Below are 17,680 nucleotides of genomic sequence, written 5' to 3'. Positions count from 1 at the left end.
TCATCTACGTTGTTTTAAAATAAATTAATAAAACTAATTCAATTAACCAATATAAAATAAAAAAGAAATCATAATTTTTTTAAAAAAAAAAGTAAAAGTGAATGTCTAGAAAAGGGGGTTGAGTTGTGACATTTTTTAAACTTTAGTTCCTACATTAATATTATCATCTCAAGTTGTCTTTGGAGTAAAGATGATTAGATGAAAATAATATGCTAATAGTATGAGTTTGAAATAAGTATGATAAGTGTGCTAATAATATGACTAAAACAAATATAAAGAGAGTGAAGCTTAAGAAGATTCACAAAAAAAAAATTATATTGTTTCATCTAATATAGGCTACTCCAGTCCTCACAACTTTGTGAGATTTTCACTAGTACTCAAAAACTTGTCCTCTGATCTGCACATTTCTAACAATGTATTTTCTTAGTCTCACCAGGCTTACAATGTTGTATTTTTACTAGCTTCGACAAGCTTACAAAATAACTCTCAAGTTATATCAACTTGAGGATATACAAGTAGTAATGTCTTTGATTTGTTTGACATCACATTATAACTTTCTAAGATAAGATAGTGTTGTGAAGTTGTATATAACACACTCAATAAAAATGATCATTAGATCTGTTTAAGTTTGGAAGAATATGTAGAATGAAGAGAATGATGATAAGTTTGAATAACTTAGATATTTTCTTATAGATGATTTTCTTGATGTTTGAAGATTAATACTTCTCTATTTATAGGTGCCTTTGGAGCTTCAAACACATGGGTTAGAAAAATATAGTTGTTGGAGGCTTTGCTAAGTTTCCTTATACTTGTCTTTATTTGCAAAATTGTCATTTAACTTTTATCCTTATGTTAAGTATACTGAGAGGAAGACTGCGGTGGTCCATCCTCGAATCTGGTTTGTATGAGGATTAAACTTTCATTAATTCTGATGCGACTTCTGCTTTTTGATTTTTTTTTCTTTCCTAACAACTGTAATGTCTTGCTTTATAAGTCAAAGACATCACTTTTTGTAATTTGGTATTTTATTCATTTCCCCATGTATAATGATGAATAGACAATATAAGTTCATCTTCTCTTTTGTGTTGTTTATTATCTGCCATAAAGGACATAAATTCATCCTTGTTTTAATTATGTTTATCCTCTTACAAAGAGGACATAAATTCATCATCTCTTCAGTATTTTTTATCCTCATATATAGAAGACATAAATTCATCCTCTCGTAAGTGTTGTTTATCCTTTGCATTTGTCCTCACATATGATTTAAGTACGAGGATGAAGTTTCTTTTTTATTGAGTCTTGATGTGAACATTGCTTTTTGTATTCCTTTTTCCAACTACTTTGACTAATGTGTCATTCATGTCAAGTACTTCACCTTTTTGTACATTTGTACTTTTCTGTTTGTGTCAAATTTGTTATGAGGATATCCTCTATGTCTATCCTTATCTTGAGATTGTATTCATCATCTGATGTACCTAATTTTAAGGATGTTCATGGATGACTATCGAAGAATCTATGTAAGTCTTTGAGAAATGATTGTATGTCTTTCTTTCCAATATGTGACTGTTGAAATTTGGTGTAAACATGTTGACATATTTTTTTACTTGTTAGGTAACCTTTTAGAAAATAATTTATAAAAGACATTTTTATTATCCTCCTAATCTATTATAGATGAGAAATTTCTTTCTTGTTTCCAATACTTTGAAAATCACAGTTGATGTGTTTGTCTTACTTCAAAGACTTTTGTACAAATTTGAACAATGTTGACATAGTGTTTTTGCATTGTTCACGTTAATACTTTTTTTTTATATATGAGAGGATGATTTTTTGAGAGTCCATCATGAAGTTATGTTAAGTGTGAGGATGAAAAGTCTTGTCTTCCATATAAGAGTATGTGATTGATGTTAGGAGTGGACAAGATGATCCGACCCAATAAAACCCGCCTGACCCCATGTTGATTTTGGGTAATACGGTCGGGTTGGGGCGGGTGGTCGGGTATGCGTGAAAGAAAAAATGGGTTCATAAAGGTTAAGTCAGTTAGTTTCGGATGGGTTATTTAGATCCATCGGTGATCGAACCCGACCACCCATGTTATTATTATTTATATTATTGAATATTTGTTATCTGACCTTAAAAAAAAAAAAGCATTGGATTGTTTTTTACTCACCCAGCCACCACAAGCCCAATTACCCAAATATATGAATGAAAAGTTGAAAATTTTAGGTTAGAAGTTCTGTTAGGGTTTGCTCACCCTCACTATCGCCGCATCAACCTTTCGCCGCTTAGTCACACTTTCGTCTCTCGTTTCTCGTCTCTCAGCTTCCCTCTCACTCTCCTTTGTTCCTAATGTAAGTTTAACCTTAATCTTCATTGTCGTTTGTGTTCAATTTTCGTTTAGGGTTTAGTTTGATTTTATCATACTATTATAGGTACCGGTACAGGGTTATTCAGCCACATATTGCTTTCTCTACAGAGTCTATAAAGAAATAGTTAATGTTTTATTTGATTTTTTTTTTGTTACTGTTGTTGCAATAACTTAGGGTTCCATGTATATATGTCTTCAAGCAATTATGATGTTTCTGTTGATTGCCTTTTTTTTCTTCCAATACTTCTCTTGGTGGTTCTATGCTTGCTTGTCTTAGATGCATATTATTCTCTCTCAATATATGCGTATTCATTTTTGGTTAATGCTAGCTTTCCATAAATCTTTTTCTTTTTATCTTTTGTTCTATTTTGTGCTTATGTCTAAATTTTTTGCTATTTTTTATCTTTTGCTCTGTTTTATACCATGGGTATTTAAATTGCCTTAGCAATTATAGATTCCCCTCTATATACTTAGAATGTTAAATCCCTAAACTCTAAACTACTTATTCATATCTAATAGAATTTATACTCTTATAGGTAGTAATAACATGCTTAAAGTTGACAAGTGGTTTTCCACTCTTGAAATGGAACCTCGTCTTGGAAAGGTATCTTGAATTTTAAATGCTTTGTTCTTGTTCAATCATCTAAATTAATGGTTTCATATTCTAAAACTTTTATGAATTGATATGCATATATCACAGTAAATCAATTTTGAGTTTAAAATGGAAAGTAAATCAATTTTGCATGTGGAGTTGGAAAGGTACTTTTGTGTTTTCTTACAACTCCTTATAGATTTCCATACAAAAGGGAAATATTTTGTTTTGTGAAATATTCTCATGTGCTTACAATAATAATCACAGGTAAGCTAGAAAGCAGAATCTTTGCCAGAGAATATTGGCGATGTATTGCAAACAAAGCCTGCTGGTTTGAAGAAGAGTAAGTAGTTTTACCAAGCATAATCTTTTTTTAACATATTTCAATTCCACCGCGTTATGTTTTTCTTCTAATTTGTATTAGGTGTACATAAGCTACTAAAATCACTCGGTGAATCCCCATGATGCAGCAATATTCTTTTGATTAATTTCATTTTAATTAGGTTGATTATGATGTAATTTATGTAATTTTTACTTGAGAATGTAATTTGAGACTGTAATTTGTATTGGTTGTGTTGTCTTGTGAATGTGACATGATGTTGCCCATAAATTTGTGATTTAGTATTTGTCTTAAACTTTTTGGCCAATGGCAAATGCTATGTCCTTGTGAAGGATAATCCAAAAAAACTTTGATTGGATTAGATTTTGATTAATATTGTTATAAAACACAAAACTTTGATTGAATTAGATTTTGAATAATATTGCTATAAAAAATTGTGATTGAATAATGTGATTTAAAAAAATTGAAGTTATAAAACAAAGATGTATGATTGGCACGTTTGGCCAGATATTTTAATGGGCCATAGATTATTATATGTAGCAAATATATTGGACCAAGTTATTTTTCATGGCTAACTATTTATGTTTTTTTTTAAAAGATAAAAAAAAAAACCTAATAAAGTCTAATCCGATTTAACCCACCCGCGCACAACCGTCAACCGGTGACCCGAACCAGGCTGGGCCCGAAATAAAAATCGACGAGATTGGGCCTAGAGTTACAACCCACAGATTCAATCGGTTTTGGTTTTTTGGCCTGAATCCGTCCAAATCTGACCCATGTTCACCCCTAATTGATGTGATGTCCCTTTTTTTTGTAAACCTTGAATAGCGTGAACAACTTGTCAACTTTTATCCTTTTGTATTTTTATGATAATTACTTTTTCAATGATTGTGAGATGAAAATTTCGATATCCTCATATTTGAGATTATGAAGAATGTTCATCCTCGGACCTGATATTGTGATAAATGTTCATCCCCGGGTTTATCCTGGGATATAAAATAATGAAAAATATTCATCATCGGATATAGATTCTTTATCCTCTAATTTTTATATAGACACATCTTGACCCATAATTTTTCTCGACTTCTTCCAATAGATTTTATGTGTCATTGAGATGCAACATAATATATTGCGATGATCATCATCGACTTGAGGACAATCATATTTATATTTATGAATTAAGCTCCTCAATTCTTTTATTATTGAGTTGATACAATACACTTGTTTTATGTGAGTGGCTTCAAGCTTGACCACTTTTGTCTTTCACTGTTTACTTCAAAAAAAATTGTTTAAAATTTCAAACATTTAGTGTCTTCGTGCAAAATGGAGAAAAATATTATCCATAAAACCAACGCATAATGTCTATGTAACTTGGATTGAAGTGATATCTATGATAATGTCTATGGAACTTGAATTGAAGTGATATCTATGATATGCATTTAATGAGTATTTTTATTTTTATTGGTTAAATGGTTTAATTTCATCATTTTTTAAATAATTAGTTCAAACATTTAGTGTGATAGTAATATTTGATTTTAACCGAGTTTACAAGTTAACTCGCGATTTCAGCTGACTAAACTTTGTTAGATCTATGAGTTTACAAAATTTCGAGTTTACTATCAAGTTATCTCGAGATTGCTATCTAAACTCGTAAAATCGTACTAGTTTAAGAGTTAATTCACGATTTTAACGATCTTAAAACTACCTATTACATAATAAAAATTGACCACATAAATAAATTTGTAAATAATAAATACAACTTGATATTTTTTTCCCTTGCAAATTTTTATTAATTGATGGGTATACTTTCCACAAATCTTCAAAGGTAATTTTAAATTTCGATAAAACTATTTTTCTTACTATATATAAAAATTACAAAGAGCGCTTATAATAAATTAGAGAGGCTGAGGTAGTACTACTGTACTGTACAACAAGTTTTAAATAAACATAAATAACTTAATGATAAATCCATACTACCTCTGCCCACCAATCAAATTTTATCCAATTTAATTTTGTAACTCAAAACTTTAAGTTCTATCATTGCCCTTATTTTTGCTCCCGTAATTGATTACTTGCTGTGTAGAATCAAAACAAGTAAATGTTTAATGGGTTAAAGGAAAAATAAATAAAAGTGCCTAATCGATTATATTGAGCTAAGTGCTTATGCTTCACCACAGAACAAGTAATTTTATTGAAATCATCTCACGTTCTTTTACAACAATATTCTGAACATATCCATACATACATACATATTTATATATAATATAATTAAGCAACACGAAGCTGAAAACATTCTCCAAAGCACTCAAAATAAACTGGAAGATGAACGAACTTAGCACCAATAAAAACATATTAAGCCAAAAGCATAATGAATATCTCCATAATGCTTGTGTGCTTATATTAATTAATTAATTTAGCCAAAGAAATGGTGTTTCTTCTTTCCATGAGCTTCCTCCTCTTCTTCCTTTGCTTCCTTTTTGTCATGATGTTCATGAAAGGCAAACCCACCAGATCCAACTGCAGCTGCTGCTGCAACCTCTTCTTCTATCTTGTGCCTCCTAGCATTCTCTGGATCTTTTTCTGACTCGTGCTTCTCATACTATATATATATTATATCAAGCAATTATCACACACAAGTACATAAATGATAGATCCGGAGAGTTTGATTCCTTATTAGTAGTTTTTCTATTATTATGCAATTACAATATTTATCCTTAATTTGTTCCCAGAATCTCACTTAGTCCACTTATTATTGAATATGAATCTTACTAAACTAAATTAAATTAAGTGGTTGTGTTAAAAGGGATACTCTACAAGTGGTTTTAGAGATTCAATCATTCATGTATCTTAATTAAAAACAAAAAATCATAGATAAAAAATTCATTAATGAATAAATTTAACGGCTGATTTTTTTCTAGGACAGAATTTTCCAAACCATGAAGAACTAAAACGAAACATTAATTACATGTAAATTTAAAATTTTAGAATGGTTATATAGAAATTCTTCATTTTAATTTTGAAAAATCAAATAAATTATTAGTGTCACGTTAAAACATGATTTGAAAATGAACTTATTTAAAAAGAGTCTCTCACTTTACAATTGTTAGTTTAATCTAAATAATTGCAAGTGAAATAGCTAGTAGTATTGGTGAAAATGAAAGAAAATTACCAAAGCAAAACCACCAGCAGTTGCAGCACCTAATTCACCAACATGCTCAAAACGCTTGTGGTGTTTCTCCTCCTTCTTATAATTTTCATCATCGTCACGTCGATCGGTATTATCGCCATAACCACCATCACCATAGCCGCCACCGGTCGATGTTTTGGTGTTGGAGTATCCGTCACCATAGCCATCACCACCGGTGGCTGTGTTAGAGTATCCGTCACCATAGCCACCACCAGTGGTTTGGGTGTTGGAGTATTTGTCACCATATCCATCACCACCATAACCACCACCAGTGGTTGCTTTGGTGTCAGAATATCCATCACCATAGCCACCACCGGTGGTTCCTTGGTTGTCAGAGTATCCTCCACCATAGGTACCACCGGTGGTTCCTTGGTTGTCAGAGTATCCTCCACCATAGCCACCACCGGTGGTTCCTTGGTTGTCAGAGTATCCACCACCATAGTCACCACCAGAAAATTGATCATTGGAATAGGATGATGTTTTGTTGTAATCAGAATTAGTGTCTATAGGATTGTCATCTTCATTTTTTTTGTGATGGAAGAGACCATGGTGATGTTTCTCTTCAGACATGGTAATTGATATAGAGAAATGGATGAAATTATAATGATGAAGTGATATGATTTTTGGAAAGGATTAGTTCCCTATTTATAAAGTGAATATGATAATGTTACATGTTAAATGATAAGTTTTTATTTTTTATTTCTTGGTAGGCCATAAATGATCTTATGAAAGATTAAAAAATATGGGCCCATCTTGCTTTAAGATATTTCCTTTTCTTTTTATTTTAATTAGTGAATTACCATTCATGCTGCTTTTTTCATTCATTTTCTCATGGTTGCTTGACCTTGAAGATTGTACAATTTCTCTTCTGCATTAAATTTTTCTTTGTATATTACCGTTTCATTTTTGCGGTAATAATTTTATCAAATTAATTTTATTAATAATTAATGTATTTTAGCCTATTGCAAAATAAAATACAATATAATTTTTTTAAAATAATGTATGTAATATTAATTAAAATAATATTTTTCTTTTGACACAATTTTATTAATTTAATTTGTTAAAATGGAATGGCATTGATAGTGAAACTGATTTTTTTTAAGGAAATGACCACATATATTTTTTTGGTCAATAGGAAATAACCACATTATCTATCTATCTCACCAGTCACCTCCACTACTTAAGGCCTCCCCACCCTTGACCCACCCTAGTCTCACTTGCTACTAGAAATTAAGATGAATGGGTTGGGTTTTATTTTTGTTTAACTAGATTTAATTCACGGTATTTTAAAAAATACCCCCTCCATTTTTTATATTATGATTATTACTATTCTGTTATTTCTCATTCTTTTTTAATTTTAATTTTCCATTATTACTATAATTTTTATTAACTTTTTTAATTGCAGTACCAATACATGAATTAGACTAAAAATACGTGTTCACATGGATAAATCTTTTATATCTAAAAAATTATTAAAGCATGTTTTTAGTTTGCTCAATGCTTAAAATAAAGTATATATAGACCTAATTTGATTAAATGACTTATTTTCTTGTTCATTTTTAGTTTTGAATTAATTGTTGATAAGAATGGATGAAAATTTTATCCGTGTTTTGTCATTAAAGACAGAAGCTCGATGGTAAAGGCGTAAAGCTCCACGAGAGATACATAAAGTCTATTAACATGTCGGGTATCCATATCATATTATTATTACTTATCATCTTTATTAGATATTCCCTCCCACTTTAATATAAATAACTTTATATCAATAAAAAAATTATTTATTGTATTTAAATTTCTGATTATATACATCAATTTTTGTTATTCTAAAATTGTTAATATTTAAAATTAGAGAGAATTTGTGGTGTTTAGGTTTAGGTGATTCAATTGATTTTAAATAAATAAAATTAATTTTGACAAGTTCAATCGTTCTCAATTATAATTAATGTTGCATTTAAAATCAATTCAAATTAAAAATTAGATTGGTGACTTCTGACTTCAAATACAATTTTAACAATTAAGTTTATTGACCGATTTATTTTTTACATAAATATATTTAAATTAACATACTTTACATTCAACTCATTTTAATTAAAATCAATTTAGTTAAAATTAAATTTTGACATTTCACAATCAAACATGCACTCGATCAAGTACTCTTTCTATTCTAAATTTTGTGGTTTGATATTCTTTTACACAAATTAATGAATCATTTAATCATATATTTGTATTTAATTATTTTTTGGTCAAAATAAATATTTCTTATTATTGATTGTTTCACGAATTCTATTTACTATTTCAGAGAGAATATAAAATCCACTATAAACAATTTCGTAAAAATAAATCATTGTTATTATATAGTGTTTAGTTGAAAAATAAAGTAAATCTTGTTTTATAAAAACAAAATGCTAAAATTACTAAAGGAAAAAAATTATTTTGACCACTTTAACAACTTTGACCTGAAATACTATACACATATGTTAATAAATTATTATACATATTGAATTTAACCAAAAAATTTACTTACTCAGTTACATATTTTTGGCAGTTTTAGTATTTCGGATTTATTTCAAAATAATTAGTGTTCTATATGAATTCAAGATACAATTGAGTAAAAAAAATATACAAGATACAATCAACATTTTTTTATGAAGGTGATTGACACAAGGAGTAGTTAATATTAGTGGAAAATGAGAATTATGAGAATTTATAAGACTACTTATTTGTCAAGAAACAAGAGATTGAACGTGATTATTGTTGTTGTAGTCTGTCTGATTAGAAAATTGATTATGAAATTAGACAAATATAAATTATTACTTCTCATTAAATTACGAGATAATTTTTTGTCTTAACTATAAATTATTAAAAATATATTTTTATTTTTTATTAAAATATTATTATCTTTCTACTCTATATGTATTTATCAATAAAGCATATTATAAAAGTTATATTTTAAATTTAATATATATATATATATATATATATTTTAAACATAGTAATATATATATATATATATATATATATATATATTAATTTAAATTTAATAAAGCGTATCATTATTATTTTAAATTTAATATATATATATATATATATATATATTAAGCGAACTTAATTATACAATCATAGTTATCCTACTATTATTATTATTATTATTATAAGTATTGAATACTAAATATTAATATATTTTTTATTTTTTTATTTGAGCCGTAATTTATTATAGAGTTTAACTTATTTCATTACATTAGACCCAATCCACTATGCTAGACTAGACTCAAATAGAGCTAATACATCTAGAATTGAGGAATGACAATTAAGGATGTGAGATCTGAAATGAGACTCTCGTGCATAATCACATGTTTCTAATACTTTTATATAAATATTTTTGTATCAAAATACCTAAAAAATTATAGTATCAGCATCCAAAACAAAGGGAGCAGGATGTTAGAAAATAATAATAATCATAAGTTGAAAAATAATGTCAATGAGAAAAAAAATTGAAAGAAAAAGGAAGTGGATAATATGGGCGGTGATTGGGGTCTGGTGGGACCCATTTGAATGGTAGTTGCTAGTTGATCCGTTTATTAGTGTCGGCACCTAAGAATATTCCATGCTCACTCAAATCTACTCCCCCAATTCATAAATACACCTCCTTATATAATTTTTTTAAGGCTTCACCTCTGAAATAAAATACTAGTATAAAGAAAAATGGTAATTGTAAAAAAATATTATACTGACTCCTTATTTTTCTAAGCTTACGACACTATAAATTAATTCTACTATTAATTTATTAAATACTTTAAATTTAATATGTTACTTGATTACTATCAACTTATTCATCTATTATGTTTTCAAATATAAGCTCATTTGTTATCTTATCCACCGTCATTTACTTTTTACTTTTTTTACCAAATAAGTCTAAATGAAATCTTAAATTTAAATCTCATCCTATGCATTGCTATCATTACTGTGCGAGATAGAAAAAAGGTAGTGTATAAACTGAATAACTAAAATTACAAGGCTGAAAATAAAAAAGTTGAACTAAAAATAATAACTGGTGGTGGATACTTAACAAAAAGAAATTTATCGTGATAAGAAAATAGTGTTTTTTTAAAGTGGGTACGATGATAATTAAACAAGTGTTAGATACACCAGAAGATTAACTCTAATAGTCTATTAATTCTAGTAGTAAAAACATGTTGAAAGTTTAGTCTCCGTTAATATTATTATGTGAAAATAAATATAAATTTATGTATAATTTTTATTTTAAATTACAGTGTCTTTTATTTATTAAAAATAAATTTATATGGAGATTTATTAATTTTTTTTACGAAAATTTGTTAGATATATTTAGAGTTTGTTAAAGTAGTAAAGATTTATCAATATTAATTGCAAATATATTAAAATTATTAGTTTTTTACTGATCATTAAAATTTATTAGTTGATAAGTGTATTTTATTCTTATTATAATCAATTTTTTTTATTATATTTAATTTTAAATATCTTAATTAATTTTTATCTATATTTAAGATGAGAATAGTAAACTCCTAATATTTGTGGGATATTTATAGTGAATGCGACAGTTGAATTAATTTATTGGTTATTTTTGGATGTAGCTGTGGCTAAAATGGAACCACGTCGTGACGCCACGTTTATATGAATAAATTGACTAATGACAGAAAAACTGATTCATTGCAGTTTGTTCACGTAATGTGTTGTGTATTGATAGTGTAAGTTCAGCGTAAAATAACGTTGCTGCAACGCGTTAAGTGCGTCTTGTGCTTGTATTGAATTCAACCCGTGCATATTTATGATATTTTGTTTTTTATATATCTTTTTATTTAAAATTAAAATCTATATATTATTCTAATTTTTATTTTTATTTTTCGAATATGGCATTCCCATCCAATCACATAAAGATAATTTTTTTTTATCTATTGAATCTTAAAGATACGATCGTCTATATCATTTATTTATTTTTATATAACAAATAAATAATGGTTAATTTAATAAATAAATAATAATTAAAATAAAATTATATTAATAAAATCAAATAAAAAATATTTAATAGAAAAAAATTACATCAAAATTAATGCAATTGACGAGATGTACTAAAAAAATATTATATTATTTTAATAACTCTCTCTTAATTCGATTTCATTGTGGTATATATTTAACAACTCCCTCTTAATATGCCAATTTCTTTGGAGTAGTATCTACAAAGAGGTTAATTTTAGAATGAAATTACTAATATATTTATAAAATAGGAGAGAATTGTCAAAATAATATAACATGTTTGTTTTGATACACCATTTCAACCGCATTAACTTTAATGTATCTTTTGTATATAAATTATCAAAAATAAAAATAAAACATTTTAATATATAAATTTCAGTATATGATATAATAGAGAGTTTTATATAAAAAAACAGATATAAAAACAAAATATCCACTATTTAACTTACTTTTATAAGAGTCTAAATCATTTCCTTTAGAAAAATAAATTAATTACTAAAATTGATTCTAGTATTTTTATTTTAATTAATTACTAAATTGATTCCAATATTCTAAATGCAATGAATGAAAGTTTTTGAGTGATCAACCGATTCACAAATTAAAATTTGTTCATAGGGTTTAAGATAGAAGAAATCAATATGTTCAAATTTTCATATTTTTCTAAATATTTGTCATATTTTGTTTTAATCTTATCAACCATTACTTTTAAACATATATCATTTGAATTGCGCATTTGAAGTATCTTTTTCACCTATTCCAAAAACCTCTACACAGGCTTTCGTAAAATATTCTTAAAAATGACATGATTGACTGTGTTTTCGTCTAATCTAAATCTGTAGGCACACCCTTCCCCTCAAGTAGTTCCTCAATACTTGAGTTCATGAATTTCAAGAACTTCAAATTCCTGCTTTAAAGTCGAATCTAACATTAAATATGTTGATTTCCACACAGTTTCCACATCAAGGAAAACAAGACATTTGTATTCAATATTTGAACGCTCTACACAAGCTTTAAATTTCACAAACCTAAGAGGAGAAAACCTAACATATTTCACAGCAACATGAATTCTTAAAATTGATGTGTTCAAATCACTTAACCCTTCACTAACAATGTGGTTTAAGATGTGTACAAAACAATGCATATGCATATACTATCCATAAAAAACTAAGGTGTTACAAGACATTAGTCTTTTCTTTAATTGTTTGATTTCAATATCATTTGACGGGGCATTATCAAGTGTCACAATTAAAACATGATTCAACCTCCAATCAGTCAAGCACACACCATTTGTGTTCGTCATAACATTTATTGTGTGGTCTTGGACTTGACAAAATGTCAGAACCTTATTTTGCAAGTTCCGGTTATTGTCAACAAAGAGAGCAGTGACACACACATATTAGAGATTTTGGATATACATCCATGTATCGGTAGTGAGGCAAACCCTTTGGTAGTGTTGGGATATATAATTTTTTAATTTTAACTTTTCTATATCCCATAATAATAAAGTATCACATGCATGCAAGTGTAATGTGTGATATAAGATTGAATTTTGGATTTAAACTACTTACAAATTATTGGAAATCCGGATGCTCCACTTGTCGAAGAGGCAATTCCATGCCTATAAACATTTTCACGAGTAAATGCCACAATTTTTCTTGATCAAACCTATACACCAAAGGGGAAGAAATAATATGCCCATCAACATTCAATGCATACAAGGTTCTATTCCTCTTGTTAAATTTGCTATTGAGATTTTTCTTGCATCCCTTTGAATGTTGTATCATTGAACTCGTCTCATTATCACACTTAGGCTTCTTGCTGCAATGGTTGTAAATAGATGTCCCATCCAAGTTAGGACCTAGTGTGAAGTCGTTCAAAGAAGAAGATTAGTTTTTACGACATCTAGTTCTAGGTGGTAACATAGTTGTCATGTTCGGGGCAACTGGTTGATTGAGGAGAATATTTCGCAAACCTAAGAGAAGTCATTGTGTAGTTGGAACCAAGTGCATAGGAAGGAACCATCAAGCAAATAAGAAAGGAATTAGGGTTCATTTGAAATTAAACCAAATCCGATAAACTAAAAAATTTATTTGAAATCAAGTAAGTTGGTTTGATTTTTTTCTTCATGTGTTGGAATCCAAATTAAATCAAACTATATATACTCAATCTTTGTTGATTTGTGTTGTATTTTTTAATCATCTCTATATTATTTTTCTGGTCATAATTTATGAATTCCTTTCATAAACAAAATTTATGTAAATGTTTTAATTGTTTGATCTAATGATAAAAAAATATATATTGGATTCAATATGTTGCGAGTTATATCCACTTTAGTGATATTGGAGGGAGACAAATATAAATTCATTTGTAAGTGTTTATTGAGTCTTAGAGTTTTTCTTACTTTTGACGTGAACACCATCATTCATCTTAAAATTTTGTCATCACAAAAAATAGTATAAAAAATCTAATATTTAAAAACAAATTATTATTTTTTAAATAATTGTCCTAATTTAAAAAAATATCAACCTGTAAGAAAAAATATTTAAAAACAAATCGCCCGTTTTGTTCAAATTTTGTAAGAAAAAATATAAAAACTCAACTAAACTAAATATTATTTTCTTTCAAAGTCTGAAATTTCAACAAAAGGTATAAAACCTATAATTCCACCTCTCCTTAATCTGTGTAGCTTATCACTCTAATTTTCCGTCCCTTCATTAGTGCATTTATAAAATTGTTTCTACTTACATCGTAGAATACTGTATTTAGTTTATAAATTAAAATTTAAAAAATTCAACATCCTTAATATTTTTATTCAAGCTTTGCCGATGGGAGTTCTTATCCTTCTTTTAGAGCGTTTGATATCTAAGAGAAACTGCAATTCCATTTCTAGTTATATATTGTACTAGTTGTTTTTTTTAATTGATTTCTCTCAACACATTATTTTTCATACACAACATACAATTGTCCCATATTAACAAACAAGAGTACATGAACATGGACGTAAAAGCAAACATATACACTTCATAGTAGATGATATTCAATTCCTTCCAAGACTTTCCTGATTGGTGGATAGTCCCAGTCAATATAAAGAAAGCGTCGTTAACAAGTGACTTACATTTGATAATGAATTAAAAATTAAAGTTTTACATTTAAAATAATAATATTTTTTTAAAAAAAATTCAAAACACAAATTTTATATATGTTTTCCTGTTAATTAAACATATTGATATATATCTAATCATCTATGTAGGCCCCTTAGTTGTCTCGTGGCTCTTCTAAATCCAGTAACATTTCAAGCTGGGAATTATAAGATAAATAGTTGGGAGAAGTTGAAGTGACCAAAATATTACAAATTACAAAACTAACAATTGAAAATGGGTTGGATAATTTTTGGTCAAGATGTAAAAAGTAATAATTTAATAAACATTTAACATTCACCTATAAAAATAAAACTAACAATTAAAAAACAATTTTATATCATATAGATAATTATTATAATTTTTTATGTAAATTTAAAAAAAAAATTCATTTAATATATTACTGACATTATCTAATAAAATCGTTTAGTATATTCATATTGACACATCTCATTAACAATATCAAATAAACAAATTCTATAAAATAAAAATAAGAAATATTTTTACAAATTAAACATACCCTTGAATTAAGTTTTATGAAATATATTTGAAATCTCGTGGTGTATGATATTTTCAGTGATTTTTTTATAAAAGAATGGCAAATGTAGATTTTTGGAGGATTAATTGGAAGTGGGGGTATAATTGTTGTGTTGGGGTAAACTATTTACAAAATGGTATCCAGTTTTCCCAATGGGCCAAGCCCATATGTAAACCCACACCAAGCCCATAAAAAGGTTAGAAAACCCTGTTCTTTTCTTTCTATCATCAACGAGGTTTTGAGTCGTCGAAGAAACCCTTTCAGCGAGTGCCGCCGCCGCAGACCTCTTCCCTGCAGCACCGCATTCAACATGGTATGCAGTTCTTCTCTTTCCCCTCTCTTCCTTCTTCCCGTTCTTCTTTTTATGATTAATATCTACGCTGATTCTTTTTCGATTTCAAAGTTTTCAGTTTGTTTCTTCTAGAACTACCACACATTTAAACTTTTTTACTTTCAGATTTGAAATCAACAATTTTGAAACTCACCCTTGTTGTGTTTTAGAGTTGTCTATGTTGTAATGTATTTTTTTTTGTTATGGGGATCTGTAGTCTCTCGTGGCAAATGAAGAATTTCAACACATTCTTCGTGTTTTGAACACAAACGTTGATGGCAAGCAGAAGATAATGTTTGCCCTTACCTCAATTAAGGGTATTGGAAGGAGATTTGCTAATATTTGCTGTAAGAAGGCTGATGTTGACATGAACAAAAGGTTTAATTTAATTTTGTTTTATTAATTTCAGTTTTAATTGATTTATGTCACATTAAAGTGTTTATGATTAACTTGATATTTGCATATGCCTGTGGATTTGTTTATTTTTTATGTTTATGGTTTGTATTGAAATGAGTTTTTGTTGACAGAGCTGGTGAGCTTAGTGCTGCTGAGTTGGACAATCTGATGACTGTGGTTGCCAATCCTAGGCAATTCAAGATTCCTGATTGGTTTTTGAACAGAAAGAAGGATTACAAGGATGGCAAGTTTTCTCAGGTTGTTTCAAATTCATTGGATATGAAGTTGAGGGATGACTTGGAGAGACTCAAGAAAATCAGGTTATTATCATTTGGATTGTAAATTTGTAGTGAAAAAAGTTTTACCTATAGCTGTTCTAATGATATCTAGTTTGGTGCATACTCTGCTGCTTATTAATATTACATGGCAATTAGTATAGAAACAAATGCTTGTAATATATTGAATCCACTGATTCACTCTGCAATTTCTAAAGTAAAGTGGTATGCACAATTGTATTAGCTTTATTTTTGTTCTATCTATCATCAAATACAGATATGTCATATAAGCTGCTAAGTTGTTAAATGTTGCATTTGAAATTAAATTCATGCATAATTATTATCTTTTGCAAACCTTAGTTTCAGCCTAGAGGCATTATCATCTACCGTTAGGTTATGCTTGATGATATAAAATTAAAACCCATACTGCAGATAAGTTTGTATAAACAAATCAAAACTACTCGATGCTAATAAATGTGATTTTGCTATTGTTGTGCTTTATGTCTGAGGTTATATTATATAAATTATGCCTTCAATTCTATTCTGCATGTGAATGGTTTCTTGAATCAAGGGAATCAACCATCTATGGACCTTGATTTTGTACAAGATTGTTAATGAGATTTTGGCAAGTGAAACATAAGTCTGTAACCTGACATTTGAATTTGCATGTAGGAACCACCGAGGTTTGAGACACTACTGGGGTCTTCGTGTACGTGGTCAGCATACCAAGACTACCGGTCGTCGGGGTAAAACAGTTGGTGTCTCAAAGAAGCGCTGAGTTATTATGTTTTTTATCTTTGTATTTCTTTCTTTGATTTTTGAAGAATGAGTTATGTTATTCTGTTAAAGACTTGTTTATCTTTTCCTCTGAGAATGTATTCGAATTTTGTTGCATCTGAATATGGATTGTGGCCAGCTTCGTTGATATTATTTTAAAATTGATCACTATTATAGCTCTAACATGTCTTGGAGGTTCTATTTATTTGCAAAAACCGTTGTCGAATGCTGAGCAATATTGATGTATGTTCACTACTCAATTTGGTCTTCAAAATTAGTTCTTGTTGAATTGACGAATTAGAGGTAATAAAACTTGGGATTGTCTAATGAATTCATTATCCAAAGGCTATCTCAGACGAATCCAACACTTTTTGAATGAATAAAGATTGCCATATCATGTTGATAACAGAAGAGGCTTTTTGAAAAAACAGTTTATTTTAGTTAGTTTGAGTTTATCAGATTATTGACATGGTACTTCTGACGCTGAACCCTAAGCTCTATTATTAAGAAAAATTGTTGGATATTAACTTGACTTTCTTTTAAGTAGTCACTCGCAAATCAACATAAAGACAAATATTTTCCACCAGTGTCACATTTTCAAATAACATTCATTAATGCTCTTGTATTTAAAATGAACAGAGTCATTCCATTATAGTCCTGCAATTTCCCTATTTTTTCAGTTGGTAATGCGAGTTGAAGGCTAAAACACTGGTTAGTGGCCAGTGTTACAAA

General features: G+C 28.4%; 2 protein-coding genes and 1 long non-coding RNA gene across 4 annotated transcripts; 2 read left to right on the top strand and 1 right to left on the bottom strand.

Annotated features, from left to right (window-relative positions):
- Positions 1 to 2,218: 2,218 nt before the first annotated feature.
- Positions 2,219 to 3,618, top strand: LOC101493735 (uncharacterized). Of its 2 annotated transcripts, XR_012162597.1 has the most exons (4): positions 2,219 to 2,348; positions 2,902 to 2,969; positions 3,225 to 3,300; positions 3,382 to 3,618. It is a non-coding gene; the product is annotated as an uncharacterized lncRNA (long non-coding RNA). The 2 variants fall into 2 exon arrangements; XR_001143666.3 differs by having other exon boundaries at positions 3,225 to 3,618.
- Positions 3,619 to 5,455: 1,837 nt separating this feature from the next.
- Positions 5,456 to 7,102, bottom strand: LOC101493413 (putative ABA/WDS induced protein). The gene is made up of 2 exons (NM_001364810.1): positions 6,467 to 7,102; positions 5,456 to 5,896 (listed from the first exon to the last, which is right to left on the bottom strand). Exons 1-2 carry the CDS (start codon positions 7,052 to 7,054, stop codon positions 5,711 to 5,713), a joined length of 774 nt encoding a protein of 257 aa, NP_001351739.1. The 5' UTR covers positions 7,055 to 7,102; the 3' UTR covers positions 5,456 to 5,710.
- An 8,175-nt stretch (positions 7,103 to 15,277) lies between these two features.
- LOC101493087 (small ribosomal subunit protein uS13z/uS13y/uS13x-like) lies at positions 15,278 to 17,131 on the top strand. The gene is made up of 4 exons (XM_004496408.4): positions 15,278 to 15,482; positions 15,718 to 15,878; positions 16,028 to 16,216; positions 16,844 to 17,131. Exons 1-4 carry the CDS (start codon positions 15,303 to 15,305, stop codon positions 16,947 to 16,949), a joined length of 636 nt encoding a protein of 211 aa, XP_004496465.2. The 5' UTR covers positions 15,278 to 15,302; the 3' UTR covers positions 16,950 to 17,131.
- The last annotated feature ends 549 nt before the right edge of the window (positions 17,132 to 17,680 follow it).

This window comes from Cicer arietinum, chromosome 4 (genome assembly GCF_000331145.2).
Source record: "Cicer arietinum cultivar CDC Frontier isolate Library 1 chromosome 4, Cicar.CDCFrontier_v2.0, whole genome shotgun sequence".
In the NCBI taxonomy this organism is placed as follows: Eukaryota; Viridiplantae; Streptophyta; class Magnoliopsida; order Fabales; family Fabaceae; genus Cicer; species Cicer arietinum.
The sequence above is the reverse complement of the archived record's forward strand: the minus strand, read 5'-3'. Positions and strand labels throughout refer to the sequence as shown.